The sequence below is a fragment of the Diachasma alloeum genome, unplaced genomic scaffold (genome assembly GCF_001412515.2).
Source record: "Diachasma alloeum isolate Michigan unplaced genomic scaffold, Dall2.0 Dall_scaffold_00351, whole genome shotgun sequence".
Classification (NCBI taxonomy): Eukaryota; Metazoa; Arthropoda; class Insecta; order Hymenoptera; family Braconidae; genus Diachasma; species Diachasma alloeum.
Window position 1 is genome coordinate 6,539 of NW_021680490.1, and position 23,787 is coordinate 30,325.

At 37.3% G+C, this 23,787-nt stretch overlaps 5 protein-coding genes across 5 annotated transcripts in view; 3 read left to right on the forward strand and 2 right to left on the reverse strand.

Moving 5' to 3' along the window:
- The first annotated feature begins 2,746 nt into the window (after positions 1–2,746).
- On the forward strand, positions 2,747–5,076 carry LOC107040968 (NHP2-like protein 1). The gene is made up of 2 exons (XM_015261306.1): positions 2,747–2,921; positions 4,411–5,076. The coding sequence occupies exons 1-2, from the start codon at positions 2,919–2,921 to the stop codon at positions 4,789–4,791; spliced, it is 384 nt and encodes a 127-aa protein (XP_015116792.1). The 5' UTR covers positions 2,747–2,918; the 3' UTR covers positions 4,792–5,076.
- LOC107040967 (chitobiosyldiphosphodolichol beta-mannosyltransferase) lies at positions 5,074–9,819 on the reverse strand. Its single transcript, XM_015261305.1, has 6 exons — positions 9,512–9,819; positions 7,721–8,063; positions 7,067–7,317; positions 6,691–6,864; positions 6,357–6,471; positions 5,074–6,285 (listed from the first exon to the last, which is right to left on the reverse strand). The coding sequence occupies exons 1-6, from the start codon at positions 9,789–9,791 to the stop codon at positions 6,075–6,077; spliced, it is 1,374 nt and encodes a 457-aa protein (XP_015116791.1). The 5' UTR covers positions 9,792–9,819; the 3' UTR covers positions 5,074–6,074.
- A 1,007-nt stretch (positions 9,820–10,826) lies between these two features.
- LOC107040976 (replication factor C subunit 1) lies at positions 10,827–16,172 on the forward strand. The gene is made up of 3 exons (XM_015261316.1): positions 10,827–11,710; positions 12,205–12,536; positions 13,349–16,172. The coding sequence occupies exons 1-3, from the start codon at positions 10,965–10,967 to the stop codon at positions 15,661–15,663; spliced, it is 3,393 nt and encodes a 1,130-aa protein (XP_015116802.1). The 5' UTR covers positions 10,827–10,964; the 3' UTR covers positions 15,664–16,172.
- LOC107040977 (eukaryotic translation initiation factor 3 subunit L) lies at positions 16,001–20,153 on the reverse strand. Its single transcript, XM_015261317.1, has 5 exons — positions 20,051–20,153; positions 19,368–19,961; positions 17,731–18,333; positions 16,597–16,851; positions 16,001–16,383 (listed from the first exon to the last, which is right to left on the reverse strand). Exons 1-5 carry the CDS (start codon positions 20,075–20,077, stop codon positions 16,249–16,251), a joined length of 1,614 nt encoding a protein of 537 aa, XP_015116803.1. The 5' UTR covers positions 20,078–20,153; the 3' UTR covers positions 16,001–16,248.
- Positions 20,154–21,082: 929 nt separating this feature from the next.
- Positions 21,083–23,787, forward strand: part of LOC107040970 (dystrophin, isoforms A/C/F/G/H) — a 332,601-nt gene continuing 329,896 nt past the window's right edge. Inside the window, exon 1 of the mRNA XM_015261308.1 lies at positions 21,083–21,581. Within this exon, the coding sequence (XP_015116794.1) occupies positions 21,491–21,581 (91 nt within the window). The 5' untranslated portion in view covers positions 21,083–21,490. The remainder of the gene's footprint in view (positions 21,582–23,787) is intronic.

Genomic DNA, 23,787 nt, shown 5'->3' on the forward strand with positions numbered 1-23,787 from the left:
AGTTACTGCGCGCTTTGAAAATTCATTCCTCCTCTCCTAATAGAGATTAAAGAACGAACCCGCTGTTATTTATTGAGAATACAATTCTCGATCGATAGATGTTGCTTTCATTCCTTCATCGCAATTAGGGGGGAAGAAATGAATTTTCCAATCTGGGGAGCCCCTCCGGGCTCATGCACCGCCGCTACAAAATTTTGCGGTTGAAGCTTCTACCTAAGCGCTGGCAGTCTCCCCTATAATCTCTGGTCATTCCATTGAAAATGAGAATAATGGCGCCATCTCTCAGCGTGGCGCTGCACTTAAAATTACAACTGTTGAGACATTTGCTAAGGATACCTGCAATACCGAGCCCTGTTTAACCGCCTCATCAAAATATGTCCATCTGAGAATTTGTCCATAAATTTTCGTGTCCATCTGTACTGCGCAGATTCGTGCCGCCGCCATTTTCCCCAGATCGTGTCCAAAATGGAATTTGTCCATCTGAGATTGTACAAACGCCCCCCCCCCCCCCAACGAATATTCATTTGGTCATATTCAAATGGTATGTATCTACCATTCGTTAATAGTTAACGAATATCGTTTGGAATAAATGAATCATTCTATCAGTGTGGGTACTGGATTCTGTAAAAATTACTGGGTACTAGAAATATTTTCTGAACTCTCCGAGAAATTTCACTGGAATCGAGTACTTTTTGTCGGCAGAGACTGTTATCGGAAATCAGAAACGGTTTTCTGCGTTTGCCTCATTCCATGCATTAAATTTTAACAAATCCAATCTGGACGCCGCCGACGTCGAGAGTTCCTCAGGATCACCCAATGCTCGGTCACTATCACGGCAGTTCATTCTAATGTACGTTTCACTGCGTTTTCCGGACGGTACGAATCATTTTTAAAAACCGGTTGATAAGATAAAACAAGAATCATTACATTTTTATACTTCGACGTTCGCCTTGATGTGCAACGCATTAATGGCATGTCAATAAACAAATCCAGTAAAACGGTTATGATACACTCGTTGAACAATCACGAACAATACCCCGATCACTCGAACTATTGATTTTCATCGTAAACTCGACCTTCTACGCGCGAGTTAAATGCGAAAGAGTTAATTAGCAGTTTTATTAATCCGTCCGACACATTTTACCATTCAAATATACAGCGATATTGCAACTAATGATACGTGCCTATGCAGTTTGAAACTAGTCACATCTGGCCTCAATTTTCCGCGCACTTAATTTTGTCGACTATTCATTGACATGGAATTCATAGTGAAGAATGTTTTTCATCTTTCGATCATCCCGATTTTCTATTTCATTTGACGATTTTCATTTTCAATAATAATTCGATATATTAAATTTAAAAAATCAAATACCATACTTATCATAATTATTTGATGTTTCGTACGAGGAATATTTATTAATTTTTTTAACTTTACGGTCTGAAGAAAAGACGGTATTGACTAACGTTAACGACTCTGAAAGTGAAATGTTGAATTGCGATGATTTTCCCTCGTTTCATGACCTCTGGAGTCATTCTGGAACGTTTTTGAAAAAAGGTTTGTGTGTGCCTATGTATGTACACTGAGAGAAAAATATTCTTCTGACTATATTCCATCACCATCGAATTATAGTCAAAAAGTCCTCAACAATTTTTCATGGGTTACGGTAACTATGGCCGGAGAAGTAATTACTACAATGGAATGTAGTCATTGCAACTATTTTATAGTTCTCCTCACGATAGATTTGTCGTGGTTACTTTTGAACTTTGGTTAGTTTAACTGCATTTTGATTTGCAAAAATTACGCTTGTGAAGTTACTATAATGTTATGTGCCGCATACAAAAGGAAATCGTATCGTTCACCAAAATGCCTCAACTATTTTCTTTTTTTAAATCGAACTTCAGATTTTTCTCTCAGTGTATGTGAACGAAATTTTGTCCAACGATTTATATGCTTACATGTAAATATTGCGGTTAGCATCGTCAGGGAAATTGTGGAGAGGAGCTAAGTGGCTCGAGGTCGTGAAAGTATCGGCAGATGATTCTCCCACTTGTTACTATTTTTATAACGCGCGCTTCGCGGCCATAGGTATTGTACGGAGTCGAATGTTTAATGATATATTTGTGTGTGTTTTGGTTCTTTATTCAATTAATAAAAATGTATTAATAAAATAAATAAATCCGCCCCTTTCCATAATTCATCGCCTAATCTTTACAGCATATTCACAATTGTTGGATTATTGTACCATATTTCAAGTTCAAACTTCAGGATATTTAAGTACTTCGTCAAAGTTAACAACTTTCGATATCTATAAGTTCTAAAATTCTAAACTTATCACCAATGATCATCATGTATCTGATACTATTACTATTAATGAAAAAAAAAATATTTTTAGTGAATATTGAAACATTTCGTTTGCCAAGGACAAACTCAAAATCAGATTGACGATTCTTAATCTGACTCTCGTGACCCATAACCCGACCCTTTGGACACTTAACTTTGGAGTCTTAATTTCGAGTACCAAATTTTTATCACCCCAAGTCGATTTGGATTTTTATAATGTAGACAGATAACGTTTTTCCTATTGACATTCAAGATATTCCATACTTAGAGAATTTATCCCGTTCATTTCTCGCAAGATTACAGGTATTATCCGATTGTATCATCCATATAAAAATAAAAAAATATTGTGCTACATGTTAAGTGCGTTCGAAGCTGCGGCCCTCTACCTTCATTTCCCGCTCATCGCGCGTCCCTCTCCCCACTCCTTGGTCAAACAACAACGCGTGCTGAACGTATATTCCAACGTGCTCCTCAGTGAAGCGGTATTTTTTTCCAAAAAATAATCGCCGAGAGGTCACCAATTCTTTTAAAAAATCAAAATCTACTTCCCTGAGACACCCTACAACATCTCGAGAAAATGGTGAGTCCTCATGTTTGTAAAAATTATTCAAAAAAATTACCCCGAGTATTCAACAAATGTTGAGGTTAAGTTTCCTCCACGTGTGACTCCAAACGCTCCAAAAACTTCAAATAACATAAATTAAAACACAAAAAAGTCCTCAACACCAATTAAGGGTGTTTATCTATTTTCCGAACGTTCAATTTTTTCACGTTCGAGGAAAATTCTCACATTTTTTGGACAGATGGGAGAACACATGATACAAAAATTGCTCATAATCAAGAAAAATCAGTTTGGAGTAGCTTTCACGAAATGGAATGAAGTATTTTTTTTTCATTCGTGGATTCTTATGGTATTCAATTCAATAATTAATAATTCACCTAATGGAAGATTGCGAAAATGAAAATAAAAATAGAGAGCAATGTGAAAAAATAGACTGAACCAATGGGCAAGTGCGTTGGTAATCATGTAGTTAATATTTCTAAACAAGCGGATAATTGCATTTTTTATAAATAAGTTGCTTGCGAATGTATTCTCTTTTTTAAAATTCTTATTTCACTATTCTCTTCTTAAATTTTTTCATGTTATAGTAATATCATCAATTGGAATGTCATCAAAATTTTGCGTATTATTTCGTTTTATCAAATAATTCTGCCTTCAGATCCTCTCAGGACTCAAATTAGTTTTCAGTCCGGGTTTAATTAAAGTTTAATCACTGTATAGCTAGAGTTTTCGCCGAATTTCGCCAGAGTTTAACCCAGATTCTGTCAGAAATGAATATATCAATATATCAATAGTCGGGAATCAATATGAATAACCATGAATCAATATGAATAAGTATTGAACATAATAGACTGGTACCTGAGTTTAATAGAAACAGAGAATTATTGTTGCTAATAAATTAGCAATTTGACTCCGACTAGGTTCTCTTTTAAAATTCTCATTTTTTCATGTCATAATACTTTCATCAATTAAAATGTCATCAAAATTTTACGTATTATTTCATTCTGGCAAGTATTCTACATTCAGACCCTCTCAAGACTCCAATTCGTTTTCAATCCGGGTTTAACCGGGTACAATTAAGGTTTAATCAGTGCATAGCCGGGATTTGTTCAGGATTTAGCTAGAGTTTAATCCAGGTTCTGTTAGAGGTTGAAAAAATCAATGAAATTCGATTGATCCCTCATAAGAAAATTTCGAAAAAATTTAAAAAAAGACCCCATTCATACATACACCATCTAAAAATCGCATATTCGTATTTTTCAGTTACCCCAATATAAAAAATTGGAAACTTAAATTTAAGCCATTACAAAGTTCCCATTCAGAAGCAAAAACAGCGCTCAACAATGAGATCTTCCTAGACTCAGCTAATCAGAAACCGTCTCCTTCACTTTGACTCTGGATCACTCGAAAAAATATCAAGAATTTAGTGACTATTCGTAATTTTGAATGAATATCTTTGATCATTCATCCATCGAATCCGTGAATTGATTGATTATTTCATCCTCAGGCAGACGAAGTCAACCCTAAAGCCTACCCCCTCGCTGATGCCACTCTCACAGCGAAGATCCTGAATCTTGTTCAACAAGCAATGAACTACAAACAACTGCGCAAGGGTGCAAACGAAGCAACGAAAACCCTCAATCGTGGTCTGTCTGAATTCATTGTGATGGCAGCGGATGCTGAACCCCTAGAGATTCTCCTTCACTTGCCACTACTCTGCGAGGATAAAAACGTTCCCTACGTCTTCGTGAGGAGTAAACAAGCCCTGGGCAGAGCATGTGGTGTATCAAGGCCAGTTGTCGCATGTTCAGTCACTGTTAACGAGGGATCACAGCTGAAGCCACAGATTCAGGCGATTCAGCAGGAAATTGAACGTCTCTTGGTTTAATTCAGTTTTATAAAATGTTCAATGAGGAGTCCGTCCCGGACTATTTTTTCAGAAGTTTTTATTTCAAGTTCTGACAGGAATTTTTGTTCTTTGTTAAATATTCGATTTGATTCGGTTTTGATTTGTCTCCTCATTGCACCTAATTATAGAATTGTACCTGAATCAAACATTCTTATTACCTCTCTCAGTAATTATTTCATTCTTGTAATTATGCTTTACAAATGAATTAAAATACATTTTGTATCACAAGATGCTTAAAATCAATAAAAAAAAAAGGAAAACTTAGGTTGAGTCTTAATTTTTATTCCGCGGGGAGAATTTTATCAATTCTTTTGGGGTGAGAAACTTATTTAAGACTTGACGAGAGCGAGAAAAATGTGAAATCAGTAGTGAAGTGATGAAAAGGGGGATTTTACCCATCTTATTGAACATGAAACTATTTCGAAAACGACAGACTTTGGGGGAGAATGTCAAGGGAATTTATTGAGGAAATTCATTCAACGAAAGAAATTTCCGAACATTTTCTCCTAAAATCATTTGTTCTCGAGATAAAATCACAATTCTGAGAAATTTCCAATTGGAATTGTGAGATTTTATCGCGTCATCACTGCAATAATACAAAAAAAAATACCAGAAACATAAATGACGATTGTAAACAAACACTTAGAAATGAAAAAAATTTCGGGTGTTCATATTGAAAAAAAAAAAACAATGAAATTATATAAAATATGAGTTTGGGGAATGTTTATTTTAAGCACGAAATGCTTAAAATCAATTTAAAAAAAAAGAAAACATGTCGAGTCTTAATTTTTATTCCACGAGGAGCATTTCATCAATTCTTTTCAGATGAAAAACTTATTTAAGACGTGACGAGTGCAAGCAAAACATGGAATCAGTAGTGAAGTGATGAAAACTAGATTTTACCGATCTTATTGAACATGAAATTATTTCGAAAATAGTAAACTTCAGGAGAGAATGTCAAAGAAATGTATTGCGGAAATTCAGCAAAAAAAAAGTCTCGTGGCAATTTCCCCCAAAATCGTTTGTTCTCGAAATAAAATCCCGATTCCAAGAAATTGTTCAATTTGAATTATTACGTTTACTCGCTTCAGTACTTAAATAATACAAAAATAAACTTTGAAGATTGATTATTAATCTCTCTCGTCAATACCAAAAACAAATCACAAATGTGAAAGAACACTTAAAACTGAAAAAAATGTCGGGTATTTACATTGCAAAAAAAACCATTGAAATTATATAAAACATGAGTTTGGGGGACTGAATTAGTTGAAGCATGGGAAAACTACCGTCGACCAATTACCGTGCCATCTCATCTGCTGGAATGCTTTCAGTTCGTTACGGAATTTGGATTCTCTCTCGAGTTGTTCGATGTTGTTGGGGAATTTCGTGAACCAGTAGATCAGTTGTTGAGAGAGATCTTTGTAATCAGTAAAGACGAGACTGTTCTCCTCGTGTTTAACGAGTTCACTCAAGCTGAAATACGAATTACATAGCATAATTCACGTTTCAGACATTTTTTTACGTCAAAAATTGCGATCACTAACCATTGGTAATTGTAAGCACATACTGGCAGGCCACAACCGAACATATCCACGACCTTCATTGGTAAATCGAGGCCACTGGAGGATGTGTGGAGACATACCCCTAGATCAGCACTGGCTGAAATCAGAAAAAAGGAAAAATCCAGATGAACAAACGGTTTAATTTTTTTAAACGACTCAGTTCTTCATTTTAAAAAAGCCAGAACTATTATTAGTTTATTATCAGCATTTAATCTGTTTACTGTCCATTATGAACTAGATGAGAAGCTGAAGAAAATTCTACCAACAGATTTGGAACAATATTTTTATTAGTTTGAGGGGATTCAACGCTTTTTACCTAATAACTTGGGGTAGTCCTCATTCTCCAACCAGGGAGTGACGATTTTCACGTGCTTCCACTTTCTCAACTCAATTATTGCATTCCAGAAATCCTTCAGAGGGCCTTTACCAGTGATAACACAGATCAAATCTGGTAAATTTGAATTCTCAGAACAGCAGGCAATCTCATACTCTGAAATAATAACGTGAAAAATGAATGAAACAAACTTGAAAGACAAAGTCAGCGTTTGAAATCCAGTAAAAATCGAATTATCTTGGTAACGAGTAGTTGTAGAAGAGAGAATTCAATCGTTTCTCAACTTTTTTTTTTTGAAAAATCGCTTGTTAACGAGATTGATCGAGCAATTAATAAAAATTAATAAAGTCCTATGCACCTGCTAGAGCTTGAAACAAGATTGAAAAATCCTCATCCTCAGTCCAACTGGTGCTAGAAACAATGAATGCTGGTCTCTTTCTCCTCAATTTAATTTCCCCATAGGGCATCACCTCAGTTAAAACAGTACTTCCTTCCTCTTTCCCCCTAAACTCCTCATATTTTTCACTCAGTTTAACCAGTAAATTATGCTTCTCTGGTAATTCAATGGGCTTGAACTCCTGAGGCGGTCGATCGTACAGAACCGTAGCTCTAAATTGCAAAAGAATAAGCAGAGAATAGAAATATTTCAGTTAAGGATGTTCCAGTACTTTAACTATTTTTTTTCCAGTGAAATGCTGTTCTAATTTTGTAGTCAAACATCAGAGCTTTCGTTTGAGCCCCATTTGACCCAAAGTTTCCAGACATTTTACAATAATTTTTTTATTTAAACCTTGCAGGTCTGAATTTGAATCTCGTGATTGAACCGTTGGAAAACATTTAAAAATGTAAAAAAATAGAAAGTTTACGTTGGGAGGAAGATTGATGTAGTAATTTAAAAATTACAATTTAGTTTTTCTGAAAAAAAAAAATTCTGAGAGAAAATTTTCTCTCAATGCAAACTCTAAGATACTTGGATATCCTTAAAGAATGAATTTTAAACATATTCCCATACTTTATGTTCCACTTCTGATCGAGATCTTCCTTCATAGCCTTCGTAACACAGAAATTCTGATCAGCCCTAGCACCAAAGTATCCCTCAATGAACATCGTAGTCTTGACGAGGAAATTCTCCCGCCCAATTGACAACGCCATTATTGTGTAAGCGTAATTATGCCAATCGATCACGAAACAAGTGGCGCTCAATCGACAAAATAGCCAGCAGATTGGAATTGTCGGGATTGCTGGGGGATTCTGAATCATCAGGTACCTCGAGCGGATGTTCTTGAGGAGTTCGAAGATGAGTGTTGCACTCTGCCAGATTGTTTTGAATACGTATGACAATAATTTGGGTAAACCTGAAAATCAATCCAGAGCAATTAAGGGTGTTTAGTAATTTTCCGAAGATCGAATTTTTTCATGTTCGAGGAAAATTGTTTAATCTTTTAGACTGGTGGGAACCATATGAAACTAACATTTCTGATAATTCAGAAGAATTAGTCCTAATAGCTTTGAGGAAATGAGACAATCTAATTCTTCTGAATACACGGGCTTTTATGGAATTTACTTTCAAATTGATGATTTTGAAGAAGTTTTTAAAATGGAGATACTGAAAAAAGTTCGCGGTTCTAGAAGACTGGATACTGAAAGTAAGAGATTGATTAATTCATTTCTGCAGAAAAATTCCTGAAATAGGGATGTAAATTACTAATTAACTATGAATTACAGATTAACTATTCAGATTAACTAAACAGATTAACTAAAATTATCAATTAACTAAAAATTCCGTATAATTTGGTAATGAATATTCATGTTTTCATTGAAAATTCAAGTAATTTGGAAAACTTTCGTCTTCCTTCTGCTCAAAAATTAGAAATTTTATTGAATTTTCAGTGAAACCTAATTTCCATGCTTTATAATCAAAAGGAAATCTCTCAAATTGAATTCATCTCAGTCTCTTGAGATTAACTAGTAAATTGTGCACAAAATTTAATTCCTTTTCTAACAATATAAAGTCTGAAAAAATACGTTACAATAGAAGACATTGATGAATTTCACTCTGGCAATCTCGTAGAGAAGAAAAGCTTTGATATTCAGGGAAATGCACTGTTGAAAGTTTTGGCTGAAATTTCCGGTACACTTTTCCGAAATTTTTATCACATTTTAAATTCCACTGAAATTTCAATTAATTTCGTCCCTAAAAATTCAGACTTTCATAGAAAAATCTACAACAACTGTCAATTTCAGTTGAATTATTCCCAGAAAATTATTAGAAATCAAGAAAATTACAGTTAATATATTCTTGAATTTTCAAATAATTGAAAATTCATCGTGATTCGGTACTGAATATTGATGATTCCATTAAAAATTCAAATAGTTTGAGGAACTCTCATCTCAATGCTGTTCAAAAATTAAGAATTTCATTGAATTTTCTGGAAAATCTGAAATTTTATGATTTGTTCTCCCTTAAATACCACTCAATGTCTCTCAATTTTTTTCCATCAGTGTGTCACTGATTTTTCAGAATTAGTCAACAATTATGAGTGATAATGGACAATGTTTAGAATAATCCTGATTATCTGCGATTTTTAACTCTAAAATTTGGGGATAGATTCCTAAAAATTAGATATGAAAATCCGAAACTTAGTGAAATTACTCTGAAAATTAGTGATGATGTCCTTGCAAATTAATGACATTTCTAAAAATCTAAACTTTTCTTTCTCTGAGCTCTACCTATTGATGATTGAGAACGACTCATTTCACCCTGTTCTCTCATACACAATTGATTATAAAGAATGAAACATACGATCATTCCAAGCTGGCACTGGCTTCAGGTACCTCATCCTCACATTCTCATGCCTCTGAAGATCCTCCAGTGGTGTCGATCCGGCATAACCAACGATCTCAACATCGAATCCCTCCTTTAGGAATGAAATCCCATGGTACTGGATCCTGGGACTTCTCCCCACATCCCCCAAGACAATAATGCAAACACTCTTCCTCTTCTCCTTCTGCCTCAACCATAATATCCCCACAAGTCCCAAAAACAACGGAGTGAGTAAAATAAAATACAATCCGAGTCCCATATCAGAATCCGGTGATAAACAAAACCGATTATCGCTCCAAAATGACGTTAAGGCGCCTCTCAACCGACTGCACCGCAACTGCACTAACCAGACAGGCCGTTATCTCATAATCATCTAAACTAGAGATGCAAAATGACTATCATTTTTAGATCTCGCTATATTACCAAAAATGACGGTCATGTGACAAATGCAAACAAAAACTGATAAAGAAAAAATAGTTGCATCTCTGCAGATGAAAAATGACTGTCATTTTTTCTTGGCACAAAGTGAGAAGCGTCATAAACTCCTGTAATGTGACCGTCATATGACGGTCAGTGTGACGCATTTGTATCTTTAATCTGAAGTAGATATTCAAAATATCCGTCATTTTTTAGATCGCGTTATATTACCAAAAATGACGGTCATGTGACGCAAAAATTTATTAGCTAAAAATGATGGTCATTTGAAAAATGACTGTCATTTTTTTGGCGCATGTGACGGTCTTTAAAAAAGAGGAGGGAATTATGATAAGCGTCATAAACGCCTAGTCATGTGACCGTCATATGACCAGAAATTACGGCCTTGTAACGGTCATGTGACGCAAAAATTTCCCAACTGAAAATGATGGTCATAAATAATTTATAAGTAAATTTATGTCAAACCATCTATGTAGATGCATAATAACGGTCATAACTAATTTCTGATTCGCGACGGTCATAAATTTAAAAAATGTGAAAAATGCTCGTGATTTCCATGACAAAATAAACATTAGGGCAATACAACACGAATTCAAATAAAAATTGATAAAGAAAAAAAAGTTGCATCTATGTGCATGAAAAATGACCGTCATTTTTTGTTGGCAAATTGCAATGGTCATAGACCGGCAGAGGGAGAGGGGGATGTGACATCCGCATCATCATGTGACGGGTCAGTGACGTATGAGCATCTCTAATCTGAACACAGATAAGCAGAAGATCCCGACGAATCTAGCAGCTAGATTCCTTGGGTCATCTGCTTATCTGAGATCTGGCTCTACCTCCACTGACCTGACAGCTTCAGCGACGAGACTTGGCGCCAAAAATCGCTGGAAAAACTGTGAAGTGGAACCATTGCCGGAAGAAGCCCTCCAAAATAATTTATAAATGTTTATTAAGTGATAAAGTGCAAAAAATCTCGTGAGAGTTCGATCAAGAGATGAAAGATCTCACTCATTATTTCGTTGACATGGATAAATCCCCGGAGACTCCGAAAATCCGTCAGAATGGGGTTACGAATGGTGCAGGAGATACTGAGGATGTTACCGTAAAAAAACGTGGCAGAGTGAAGATCAAAATATCCCAGGGAAATAATGAGGAGAAAATGTGTGATATAATCGAGAGTAAACATGATCTAGTGGACAAGACCCCGAGTCCCTTCACTGCACCCAAGGAGAAGGCAAAAGTCTCGCCTGGAGGAACTCCAAAACGTCGTCAAGACCTTGAGGATGAAACATCTGACGTAGAAATCGAGGAAGTGGACTCGGATTCCTCTGGGGGGAGCATCTTCAGTCTCCCTGAGAAAAAAAATGAGAAGAATGGGAGGGTTGACGAGGCTGAGGAGTCCAGGAAGGTGGCGAGTTCCAATGCCTTCCAGGTGCTGATGACTCGGAGTAAACCTGTTCAGTACCTCCCCCAGAAGCCTGTGAGCCCTGAAGAAGAGGCAGCCGCTGCCAAGAAGAACCAGGAGGTGAAGTCCAGGATGAAGCAGAATAAGGAGAGGCTGACTGCCCTTGCTGATAAGAAGGGGTACAGTAAGAGGAAATTGCAAGAGGCTGAGGAGGCGGAGAGGATCGAGAAGAGGCTGGAGAACAGGGCGAAGGTGTTCAAGAGGCTCAAGAGGGAGGAGGACACTTCGGGGAATCAGAATCAACGGCATTCAGGAGGCTTACATAATTATTTCAGGTGAATTCAGTAAACTGAGTTGGTAATTTTGAACATAAGATTTTAGAAGAATATGTCAAAAGGCATTTTTCGTAGCTAATTGAATTTCTAACAAAAATATCAGCTATTTTTTACCTGAAATTGCATATAATGAAGACTATTTAATACTTAATAATGCATACAAAAGTGAATTTTTATTACTTTATAACTGCGAAGACGAAAAAATATTATTTCTTGTCGGTCTTATTTCCTTTTGTCAGTTCATAATTTCGATGTCAATTCAGAGAAAAAAGACTATTGATAAATTGAGAAAAAAAATTCATTACATTTACATTTGATTAGAATTCCTTAATATCACCTAAATCCCATATTTAACAAATAAGAATAATCACCAATAAAGAAAAAACAAATGAGAGAAATCGACGTTTTTTTATTATTTTATCATTTAACAACTAAATTACGACCAATAAAGTGGAACAATACAAAGAATCTAACATTTGTATTGTTAATTCCAGTAAAATGACTCCAGAAGACCGAGAAAAAGAGAAACTACTGGCTCTGTCAACAGTAACGGTGAAAGCAGAGATTCATGCATCCGATCTTGGAAATGAAGCATCAAAAGTTGTCGTCAAACCCAAAACAACGATGAAAGCAGCTAAAAATAAGATACGAAAGGTTTTAGCTGCTATTGATGACATCCAGGTGTTGAGGTCAGAGTCTCCAAGTCCTCCTCCAGTTGTAACTGCCTCCCCAGAGCCACCAGGGCCCATAAATCAGCCAAAGCCATCAAAGAAGCCCAAATGGTCACTCAGGATTAATTTGTCTGGAGGAGAGGTCTTGTCCAAAGGTAGTTATCAATCATTATGTGATCATCAACACAGTCAAGGTTTATTCGAAACCATAAGAACTAAAAAAAAAACTCAATAGTAAATTTAAAAATGAATCCCATAAGAATCCTGTATAAAAACAAATTGTTTATTTAATTTCGTCAAAGCTGTTGCAAATGATTTTTCTGAATTATCAATAATGTTGGTTACACATGGTCCCCCTCAGTCTAAAAAACTGCAGAATTTTCTCCCAACATGAGAGAATTAGATTTTCGCAAAATGAATGAACCTCCTTAAAAACTTTAGGATGAAAAACTAAAACTTTATGGAAAAATGTATGGAAACAGTAAATTTCACTTCAATTATCTCATGAAAATTAATTACAATCACGAAAGCTCAGGTAAATATATCCTTGAATTTTTAATCAATAGAAAATTTCGTATACTTTAGTGCTGAATATTCATGTCTTGATTGAAAATTCAATTAAGTTGGAAAACCCTCGTTTTCCTGCAGTTCAAAATTTTGAAATTTCATTAAATTCCAGATGAAATCTAAAATTTCACGATTTTTTCTCACCGAAATTGAATTTAATGTCACTCTCCTAACAATTACTATTCAATAGTCCATGAAATTTCATATTTTTTTCTAACAGTGCCTGTGTAATATTCAAAATGTCCATTTAATGATGATAAGCGAGCTCAGAGTCTCCCAGGTAATTTCTTGGTCGATGGCAATGATCCTTTAACACTTTGATCTCTGAGAAAATAGAATCACTAAAAAACATTAAAACCCTTCCCCCTTCTCATATTAAAAACCTACCTCTTCATTTCAGACGAAGCCAACGAGTTCGAAGCCGAGGAAATCCCCGAAGTTCTGCCGAAGCCCAAAAAGAAGAAAACAAAGGAGAAATCGCGGAAATCCTCATCAAACTCTGATTCAAAAAATCCAAAAACGAAACCAGCCTCTAGAGAAATTCCCCCAGCAGTCCCTAAAGATTCTAAGCCAAATCCAGAGGCAGAGGAAGTCCCGCCAGCTCCCGAGACTCCCCCAGACTCTCTGGACGACTCCCTACAAATCTTGGAGCTTCCAAAACCATCAAAGAAGCTGGAAAAGCTCCCTAGAAGTGACTCGGATCCTCTTCCAGCCCCCAAGAAGACCCCCGAGCCCTCGGAATTGATTCACATGCACTCTCAGCCGCTCCCAGACCCTGAAGTCACAGAGATCAAGGTCCAAAAGCTGGCCCCCCTCTTCATAAAACGTCAAAAGCCAGACCCAGAGGTCGTGGCAGCTCGAAAATCCTTCCTATACTGCAGATCCCCAGAGGACCCAAAGAAAAAACTGAAGAAGTCCCCAGTACCAGGACCCTCAATCCTCCCCTTCCCCTCGATTTCCCACGTAATTCAGCATTCCCCATCGAAAGCCCCAGAGAATCCTCCAGCATCACCAAGGGTACCGTCCAGAGTTCCCTGGATCCACACCCCCACATTCAATCCCTCAGATTTCAAGTCCCTGAACACCTCAGACGTTTCAAAGCCCCAAAAGAACTCGAGAAGAGACCAGAAACAGCAGAAAGCAAACCCAGAGGACATCCTGACTGAAATCGAGTCGAGATGTGCTGAGGCTCGAGACCTCTGGAGTGCAATTTCTCCCATAACCCAACCAACCAAAGAGTCCCCAAAACTAAGGGGACGAAAGCGAAAATCCCTGGAGAAGAATCCACCCCTTCTGGAAGCTGAGAAGAATCTGGAGAGCGTGGTGTGGACCCAGAAGTACAGACCCTTGACTGCGAAACAGATTGTTGGAAATGAGGAGGCAGCGATGAAACTGAAGTCTTGGCTGGAGGCCTGGCAGTCAACTGGGAGAGATGATTACAGCAGTGGTGAGGAGTTTTACTCATCAGACAACAGCTTCCAGAATAATCTCGAGACGAATCAGGTTGCAGTGCTGCTGGGGCCTCATGGTTCAGGTAAAACAGCATCTGTTTATGCTGTTGCTGAGGAGTTGGGGTACACTGTGCTGGAGCTGAATGCGTCGAGCAGACGACCTGGCAAAAAGATCCTCAAGGATTTTGAAGAGGCGACCAAGTCCCACAGGATCAAGAAGACAGACTCGAGTGGTTCCAGCTCTCAAACGTTTCAAAAGGCTGAGAAAATACCTCAGAATTCGTTGATACTTGTGGAAGACGTTGATCTGGTGTTCGATGAGGACGAGGGGTTCGTCTCAGCTACTTGCCAACTGGCTAGCAACACCAAGAGGCCGATTGTGATGACCTGCAGGGGAGCCTGTGCCCATCTCAACAGAATGGCACCCCAGCAGATGAGGATTTATTATCAGGGAATGTGTGGGGACAGGGTTGGGGCTCTTCTGGAGGTGATCACACTGGCTGAGGCTGGAACTCGACTGCCACTTTCGTGTGTGGAGAAGCTGCTGGCGAAAGGGGACTTGAGGAGGGCTGTCCTGCAGCTTCAGTATCTGGTGCTGTCTGGGGTGCCTCAGGCTGGGGAGGTTCCCAGTGGATTCGGGGAGACTCTGTGGGCCGATGTCAAGAGTCATGTGTACAAACCTGCTGTCAAGAGCGAGAAGAAGATGAGAAAGAGGAGGGAGAAGGGACAGGAGACGAGGGAGGATTTGAATTCTGATGTTCTTCAGGGTTTGTCGAACGATTTGGAGACCATTTCGCTTTTGTCGAATTTTGTGGAGATTGATGATCGTGTTCTGACGGTTTCGGAAGTCAAGTTTGAACCCTGTTTGTCACTTCTTGAGAATGAAGACTTGTACTCTAGGAATAGGGACCAGATGATGGAGATTTCTCAGTGGGTGAGGGACAGAGTGATGGATAGGGAGGGGGGGAAGGATGAAAGAACGAGTTCTAATCAGTTTTTGCTGATGAAGAAGGAACTTAATTTTGGCGTCACCCTGGCGCTCTCACAGGTGGCGAGTAATAATTTAGATGGTTATTCGATAAGGACTGATTATTTACCGACTGTGAGGACAATCTGCCGAGCAGAGGAGCTGAAGATAAATAATAACGTGAAAAGGGGGAATAGATTTTTTCATTATCTGCAGAGTCTTAGACTACCGTCGGCATCGACCAAGGCCAATGTGCTAGCAACTGCTTGTAAAATAATGCAAGACGACAATCAGTAGACTGGGGATGTGTAAAGTTATTGAAGTTTATTGATTGATTTTTACGAGTAGTTTATATTGAATGCTTTGGGCACTATTTAAAATGGTGTGGAATGTATTTGTATAATTTTTTTTCTGAACACAAAGTGTTGATTCTCAATGAGAAGCGATGAAATGAGAATTAAGTATTGTTAATAGTAATTGTTAAGAAAATTTTTTTCATTCTTGAGGATTGGTTGTGCCTGAGGATCGTAAATAAAATTTGATTAATTGAATATATTAAACATGGACCATTGTTAATCTTTTCTATTCTAATGGGGAAAAAATATGGATGAAGGAATTATTGAGTGATAAAGTGTTGGGAAAAACAGAATGTATTTGTATTATTTTTTTTAACACAAAGTGTTAATTCTCGATCAGAAGGAATGAGATGAGAATTGATTATCGTTAATAGTAACTGTTAATTGTTTCTCCTTTTTTGCAAAATGATCGTGTTTGAGGATGATAAATAAAGGTTGCTTCACTGAATATATTTAACCCGGACACTTGTTTCTTCTTATTCTGGTGAAAAAAAATCATAGAAACGTACAGAATTGGAAACTACCATTAAATTTTAAAAAGATGCAATTTACGATTCAAGTCTACGAATTTCAGAATTTTTCGAATGAAGAAGTCACCGTAACGGTGTGCCACCTTGGTATCAGCGATGTGGATCATATCGTGATCAATGTAGAAGTCCAACTGAAATCGAAAAATCATTTCAAACAATTATTTCCTAATCTTCCTTCAACACTGAGTAAAAATTATAATTCTGCCAATCAAATCTGTTGCAAGCAAACAAACGCTCCAAATTTCCCTACAAAATTCTTGTATTCTTTGTATTTGATTGGCAGAATTATATTTTTTCTCGGTGAATATTTGCTATTTTACGCCCTGAAAGGGGATTAGACTCACCTCAGAGCCAGATTGGAATTTTCCATCGAGGCCAGATGCGCCTTTGGTCCACACGATATTCTTCATCTTGTGCTTGAAACAGAGGAGATGAATTGTCAAGCCAGCTACCTCTTTATCAAGATCCCAGTTCTCGTCAGGACGACTGGAACTGCACATGAATGTAGCCAGCTTATTCAGTGGAAGTGTGGTGTAGAGTTTCAGGTAGGATCTGATTGTTGGAAGCATTTTTTGCTGGATAACTTCATCCATGAAGACCTAAAACCGATGGAAATCCTTTTCAATATTTTTAATTAAATATCAGAGCCTATATTAGAGCCTCATCTGCAATGATTTCATCATTCAAATCTTGAATAATAAAATAATTCCATAAAAAAGATTCAACAAATTTAGGGCTTTTAATTACTGAAATATCAACTGCCTTTTATTCTCATCTGCAGTATGTGTTGCATTCTCAAATCAATTGGTTGCTCATAATCATCAGCTTTTATTAGAAATTATAAAAGCTATGGCTACTTAATTCTCTTAGACTGTTAGGAAATAATTCAAATTCCATTGGCAGTTCAGTATTTATTTTCAGGGGAGCGACATTAAATTCGATTTTGGAGAAAAAATCATGGAACTCAAAATTCCACTGGAAATTCAACGACATTCAAAATTTTTCAATGCAGAGGACGAGGATTCAGTCCCTAATTCCGGTGAATTAGCAAGAAATCGATGATTCGAAAATATATTAACCTGATTTTTTCTGATTTCTAATATAAGAAATGAATAAATAAATAAATGAATAAACACTGTGTGACCCTACGCTCCCACTTTATATATTCAATATTTAATATTATTCAGACTTGTATTCCCCTTGACCGTTACACGGTAAAAGAATTTTATCTTTTTTTTGTTAAAAGAAAGGTATCCTTCCAATTACTTATGGCATAGATAAAATGTGAAATTAAATATAAAATCATCATCAATAAAAATTGTGTAGTGAGAATCATTTCTAAATCATGAGCTTTTTTAAGACCCATCATGACAACAATAATATAAAATTATTAGCCAATAGGTTACCCCTCAATATTCAATAATAAAATTAGAGAATGCAACCCATGTTCATCGGAATGTTCTCATGAGAAAACCTACCTGTGTCTGATGTTTGATAGGATCCTTAGTATAATCCTCTTTCTCGCTGTCAGGACTGGGTGGCACAGACGACAAGAACTTGGGGCAGGCAAAGGTAAAACACCCCTCAAACTCCGCCAGATCTCCATACTGCATCTTGTACATCTTCTCGTGATAATTCCTGTCTCTCAGTTGCTGCTGGAGTCCCTCGTCAATGCACTGAGGATGAAGAACAAGGCAGATAGCCAGCAGATGATACATCTGTTCAGTCTGCTTGTTGATCTGATCGTTCTGATAGCTCCTAGTGGTGAACAGCTGCTTGGTGCGTTGAATGTAAAGGAGAATTCCGGAGAAAGTCCTGATGGCATCGGAATATCTCCTCATCATCATGTAGGCGAAGCCCACGTAGTAAGCAGTTGAAATTTGGCAGCCAGGAACGTGGGAGTACGCACTCTTCTTGTAGATCTCGACGTTCTCCAGGACCTTGATGGCTTGGTAATAATCACCGAGGAGTGAATGAAGTCTCAGGAGACCAATCAGGGCGAAGTAGCCCAGCATTTTGTAAAGTGGATGCTTGCCGAAGGGCCCAGCAACAGAATCAGGATCCCCACCACTGGCGAACACCTGTAATCAGTTTAAAGTCTTCGGTTGACTCTTGATATATCATGGGGAACCTAAAAAATTGGGAGCACGTCTAAAAAACTTCGTTAAAAAAAGTTTGTTAAAAAAAATCTGGATGAATTCAACTTGGGAAACTGAACTTTTGGTTAATTTAACTTTTATCGAATTAAACTTCCGTCAATAAAATCATTCGGTTATGTTGTCTTTTGTAAGAATATAATAATATAAGTAAAATCTGTGTTTGCGTTTGGAATTTCAAAGTGTTGTTATCCGTTTTATTTGGTTCCTCGGGAAAGGAACTAAACAGTCGTAATCGTTCAAATTTAAGTTTCCGAATTTAAGTTTCAAATTTTTAGGGAAACTAAATATGGTCTAAAAAGCCCGAATTTGAGATTTTTAGAAGGTGTCTGTATGTATGTTGTATTAATCTTCCTCCAAAAGTAAACTCTCCAATTGTTTCTCAGATTTTCAAAATGTTTTTTAACAGTCCAATTTCGAAATTTAAATTCAGACTTGCAAAGCTTAAATAATAAAATCATTGTAAAATGTCTGAAACTTAGGGTCAATGGATTTCTGATATAATTCTGAATATGAATGAATTTGTTACGATTCCGAGCAAATGATTTTTATGATGGGAAAATTGATAGTTTATAAATTATTTACAGAAAATGCTCGTAATTTTAAAAAATTGTAATTTTTAAATCATTCCATCAATCTTCCTCCAAAAGTAAACCCTCCAATTTTTTTCAGACTTCAATTAATTTCTAACGATTCAACATCGAGATTTAAATTCAGACCTGCAAAGTTTAAATACCAAAATCATCATAAAATATCCGGAAACAGGATCAAAAGGGGCTGAAATGAAGCTCTGATGTTCGACTACAAAAGTAGCAAAGCATTTCACAAAGCCCAATTTCAAAAACGTGAATATCTCGGAAACTAGAGTCGACAAAAGCCAATTTCCTGCAGACGTCCACATCCGCGTCTATGCTATTCTCTTTGTCATGACAAAAGTAAATAAAAAATGCTTTACACACCTCCAACTGGCTCTTAATCTTGGATTTGTCCACCAGATAATGAAGAACATTGAGAACACACAGGACATCCCAAATCTTATGATGAGTAGCTAAATTCTCGAGCTCCTCCGTGCTCTTATTAGCAAGATTAGCCCTGTACTGGGAGAACGATTGGAACTGATACACAAACTCGTCGATGAGCTCCCAGAGCCACTGGTCAGGCAGTTCCAGCTGCACTGGCTCGTCTGGATTGAGGATGTAGTTGAAGAGATCGCAGTAATTGTAGAACGAGCCAAATCGCTGCTCCAGGCTTGGCTGGTTCTTCGCGTAGATGTGACGGTAATACAGTTCCTTGTAGAGGATCAGGAAGACCGAGTCGTTCTCGACGATGTGAGCAATGTCCGAGTCCTCGGGCCACGGCTGCTTGTCGAACAACTGCTCCGATATCTTGGGAAAGGTGTTCTCGTAGAGATTCTGAATCTCGAAGATCATTCCCTCGTTTATGCAGTTCCTGAAGTAGATGAGGAACTTGCGGACCACCTCGGGGACTGTTCTGTATCTGTCATACGGCTCGGCGTGCAGCTCGGGGCCGGAGTAGTCCTCGTAGGTCTCATACTGGGGATTGGTTTTAGGTTATTGGGTTTTTTTAAAAGTTTACTGATGGTCGAGGAGCTTTTCTGGAGGACAGGGGGTCGTTTGCTTACCTGATCGTTGTAATCGTCGTAACTCATGGTGGAAAATGTGACAGAGGTGGGTTTAACCTAGAATGCACTGTTCGGAGCACAAGGAGTGAACGAGTGGCGTGGATTTTATCGTGGCTCCTGGGGTTGGCATGGTTGCACCCTAGGGCTTTGGAAGCAGGTGATGGCCAGCTAGATTACTACTGTGTCGACTGGCAGCAGGCGGAAGAATTCAAAGTTCCTTCTGCGAATACTGCACTGTTGGAAAAAAATGAAATTTCGTGGACCGTACTAATTTTTAGAACGGTGACACTGAATGTGATTTAGGGGAACAAAATGATATTTCAGGCTTCACTGATAATTCAGGAAAATTCCGGAATTTTGAGCAGCATAAAGACGAGCATTCCTTTATTTATTTGAATTTGCAATCTAATATGAATATTCAATGCTGAAAAACTCAATAACTTATGAAAATACCATAAATTAAATCATTTAGAATTGTTAATCCCTAGGGACTAACTTTTGGGTGGAATTTGTCTTGAGATACAGCTTAATGATTACACGAGCACGTAGCGTTACACCGAATTCAGTAGCAAATCGGTAAAACGGTTCAAGTCGATTTTGACTAATGGTCAGTTTCCAATGAATATCTGGAAATCTAAAACGGCTAGCAAAATTCCGTTTAAACCTTTTTTATAGAGCTGATTGGGTGCTACAAAAAATGTAATTACAAAAATTTCGCTGTCTCCCCTAGATTCGGAGATATTCCTCGAAAACTCAGCTAAGAGCTACAGTCGTCTTCTTAATCAGTGATGTTTCACCGCTTCACTACTGCATTATTCCTCATCGTTTGTCGTTTATGAAGAATTGTTTTGATAACGACTACAGTTGGTTGACCCACACCCACTCTCTTCATGTCTCGCACTTCCCACGTGGCTGGCGAAATAGCAATCACTTTTCGTGTTATCCAGCCAATGGGAGTACAATCGCCAATGAGCGCGGTCTCTCACTACCCTGACCGTATAGTAGGCGGCCAGTTTGATGATTCCCGGTGCCGGCATCGACTTCAATACGCGTTCTATCACTTCCGTTTACTCACAAACTCTCTTGCCAGTGTGATGGGAGTTCTTGACCGCGTGACTTGTAATCGTAGCCACTCAGGATTTTGTGCTCTTCAATGACTGGTGCAATTGTTTTCATCTGAGAGAATGGGAAATGATAAACTGGAAGAGAATGATAGCGAATAATAATTGATTCAGTTTTTGGAGGGATTGACCTTCGGCGATTGTTGAGGTGTTTTCGATTATTCGATTTTGAAAGACAAGTTTGTGGATAAATACACAGATTACATGGCTATCTGTATAGCTTCTAGATTAAAAATTTATCAGTCCTCGAGACACAGCAATAAGATCATGCAAAAGCAATTTTGGCAGTTATTTATTTGAACGGTTTTGAAATTTGGAGATGGAACGGAGCAGAGTGCGTTGGGTCGTTAAAAATTCAGGGGAGGAGGTGAAGACGCAGAGTTATGATCGACAAATTTGGGAGAATAAAGGTAATAATTGCTTTTTTCGAGCTTAAAGAATTTTTTTTTAAATTTTTCTCGCGCAATTTAATTGATAAATTTGATGATTGAAAATGGGTGAATCTGTAGTTCTATGGTTTTTTTTTTTAAGCATCCAAACTATGTGGTTTATTCTGCTATAAAAAAAAATACAAAACTACAAATGTGGTTATAAAATAATTCTTTAGGTACTATTCGTAACGATTTATATGACTTCTTCGAATATTCAATCCTGAGGAGTTCAAGAAGGAATCAATATGTTTGAGAATAGTTCTATGGTTGAATCTATAATCCGCACTCTCTAGGCCCTCCGACAATATTTCAGAATATTCTAGACTTTTCTATCATCTATCACCTAAATGTCGATTTCAACATGAAAAAAGTTGGATCGGGGCAAGACGGGCCACCGAACGCACGGGTTTTCTAAAAGTGAAGTATACATTTCACCCGATATTCTGTCTATTCTTAATTTTTCGAAACAGTTTCAACTGAGAGACTGACAGAATATATAGAACGTGTCACGATACCTGCTAATTACATATTCACGGATTAAGTCACTGGCCACGTAAATGTTATTTATACCTGACTGAGGAGACGTGCGATGAGTAAAACATGCATAATAACAGTGGCATTTCAATCTCTCGGTTTTCTTGGATGAAAAATTGTTGGATGATTTGAAGACTGGGGAGTGCACTGGTAGAAATTTTTTGATATTTCATGGAAGATATTATAGTAAATTTCGTGAGAGTGACATTGAATCGGATTTAGGAAAAAAATGTTTATGAAATTTCAAGTTTTAAGTCGAATTCACGGAAATTCATGACTCGATTGAATTTTTTGTGGAACATGAATATTGAGAAACAAAATGACATGAATTTTCAATTTTTCCCAGAATTTTCCTGATTTTTCTGAATTTTCACAGAATCATTGAACTAAAAAATCAAGTAGACTGTCAAAAATTTTTGTCTGAAATTTCCTTTACACTTTTTGGAACTTTTTATCGATTTTAATTACCACTGAAATTTCAAGGAATTTCGTTATTGAAAATTCAGAATTTCGTGGAAAAATCAAAGAGAACTGTCAAAATTGCATTTTTTGAAAATTCCGGTAAATATATCCTTGAATTTTCAGGACAGTGACACTGAATGCGATTTAGGGGGAAAAAATCATGAAATTTCAGATTTCACTGAAAATTTAATGTAATTTGGCACTGAATATTCATATTAGATTGGAAATTCAAATAAATTATGTAATTCTCCTCTTTAAGGTGCTCAAAATTCTAGAATTTTACTGAATTTTCAGTGAAACCTGAAATTTCATGATTTTTTTTCCCCTAAATCGCATTCAGTGTCACTGGCCTAAAGATTAGTAGTCAACTATCCATGAAATTTCATTTTTTTTTCTAACAGTGTATTCTACTGATTTCCAGATCATTTGGTCTCTCAATTGGTCAAATCAATGGAATATTTGATTTCTCAATGACAAAATTACCTGAAATTTCAGTGGAACTTGAACACGATAAAAATTTCCGATATTTAGCTCGAAAAATTCAGACGAAAATTTTTAAGAGTGTGCGTCGGCGCCTTTCGAGACCGATTGTCGCAGGAAACTTCCCTTTTTCGTGCAGTAGGCCTTGAACGTTCGCGGGTTACGCTGTTATCACACCGATAGGGGGGAGAGAATAATCGCGAAGATACTCTCAATGTTTTGATTTATCGAATCGATGACAAATGTGCTCGATTCATTTTCAATGTTTTCGTTTTCTCGTTGTCAGACCTTGACATTCGGCGTCCGGTTCACGTCTGTAATAACTCTGACTTAATGTGCTGAAGTTGCGGGATGTAACTTCATCATTTGTTGAAATAATGCCGCTATTATTTTAGCCTGAGAGAGTGTTGCATTATTTCGCGGTGAGGGAATGAAGGGATTTCATGAAGCATCCGGGAAATTTATCGTCATTTTTATTTTCGTGCTTCACTTCCGGTGAGGGCACCAGCGGGAGAACTCATCATGTTATTTGTCCGAATGAATAATTATGTGCGAGTATGAATTAATAATTAGAGTTGGAAATTAGGGGAAGTATTTGGATTTGCAGCTGCGGATTGTTTGCAGACTGGGGAAAATTGTTTTGTAGTTTTCCGTTTTAGATGGAAAGAGAGAAAAGTTGAATAAAAAGTACTTGAAAATCGTGGCAAAT

Excerpts from the sequence above, each read along its gene's own strand:
- LOC107040977 (XM_015261317.1), bottom strand. The coding sequence starts at position 20,077 with ATGAGTTACGACGATTACAACGATCAG. Across the intron at positions 19,962-20,050 it reads ACGACGATTACAACGATCAG|TATGAGACCTACGAGGACTA; the intron begins GTAAGCAAACGA and ends ACCAATCCCCAG. Across the intron at positions 16,384-16,596 it reads AATTCCAATCTGGCTCTGAG|TTGGACTTCTACATTGATCA; the intron begins GTGAGTCTAATC and ends TTTCGATTTCAG.
- LOC107040976 (XM_015261316.1), top strand. The coding sequence starts at position 10,965 with ATGAAAGATCTCACTCATTATTTCGTTGACATGGATAAATCCCCGGAG. Across the intron at positions 11,711-12,204 it reads GGCTTACATAATTATTTCAG|TAAAATGACTCCAGAAGACC; the intron begins GTGAATTCAGTA and ends TGTTAATTCCAG. Across the intron at positions 12,537-13,348 it reads AGGAGAGGTCTTGTCCAAAG|ACGAAGCCAACGAGTTCGAA; the intron begins GTAGTTATCAAT and ends TCTTCATTTCAG.
- LOC107040967 (XM_015261305.1), bottom strand. The coding sequence starts at position 9,791 with ATGGGACTCGGATTGTATTTTATTTTACTCACTCCGTTGTTTTTGGGA. Across the intron at positions 8,064-9,511 it reads AGTGCCAGCTTGGAATGATC|GTTTACCCAAATTATTGTCA; the intron begins GTATGTTTCATT and ends ATTGATTTTCAG. Across the intron at positions 6,286-6,356 it reads TGTGCTTACAATTACCAATG|CTTGAGTGAACTCGTTAAAC; the intron begins GTTAGTGATCGC and ends TTCGTATTTCAG.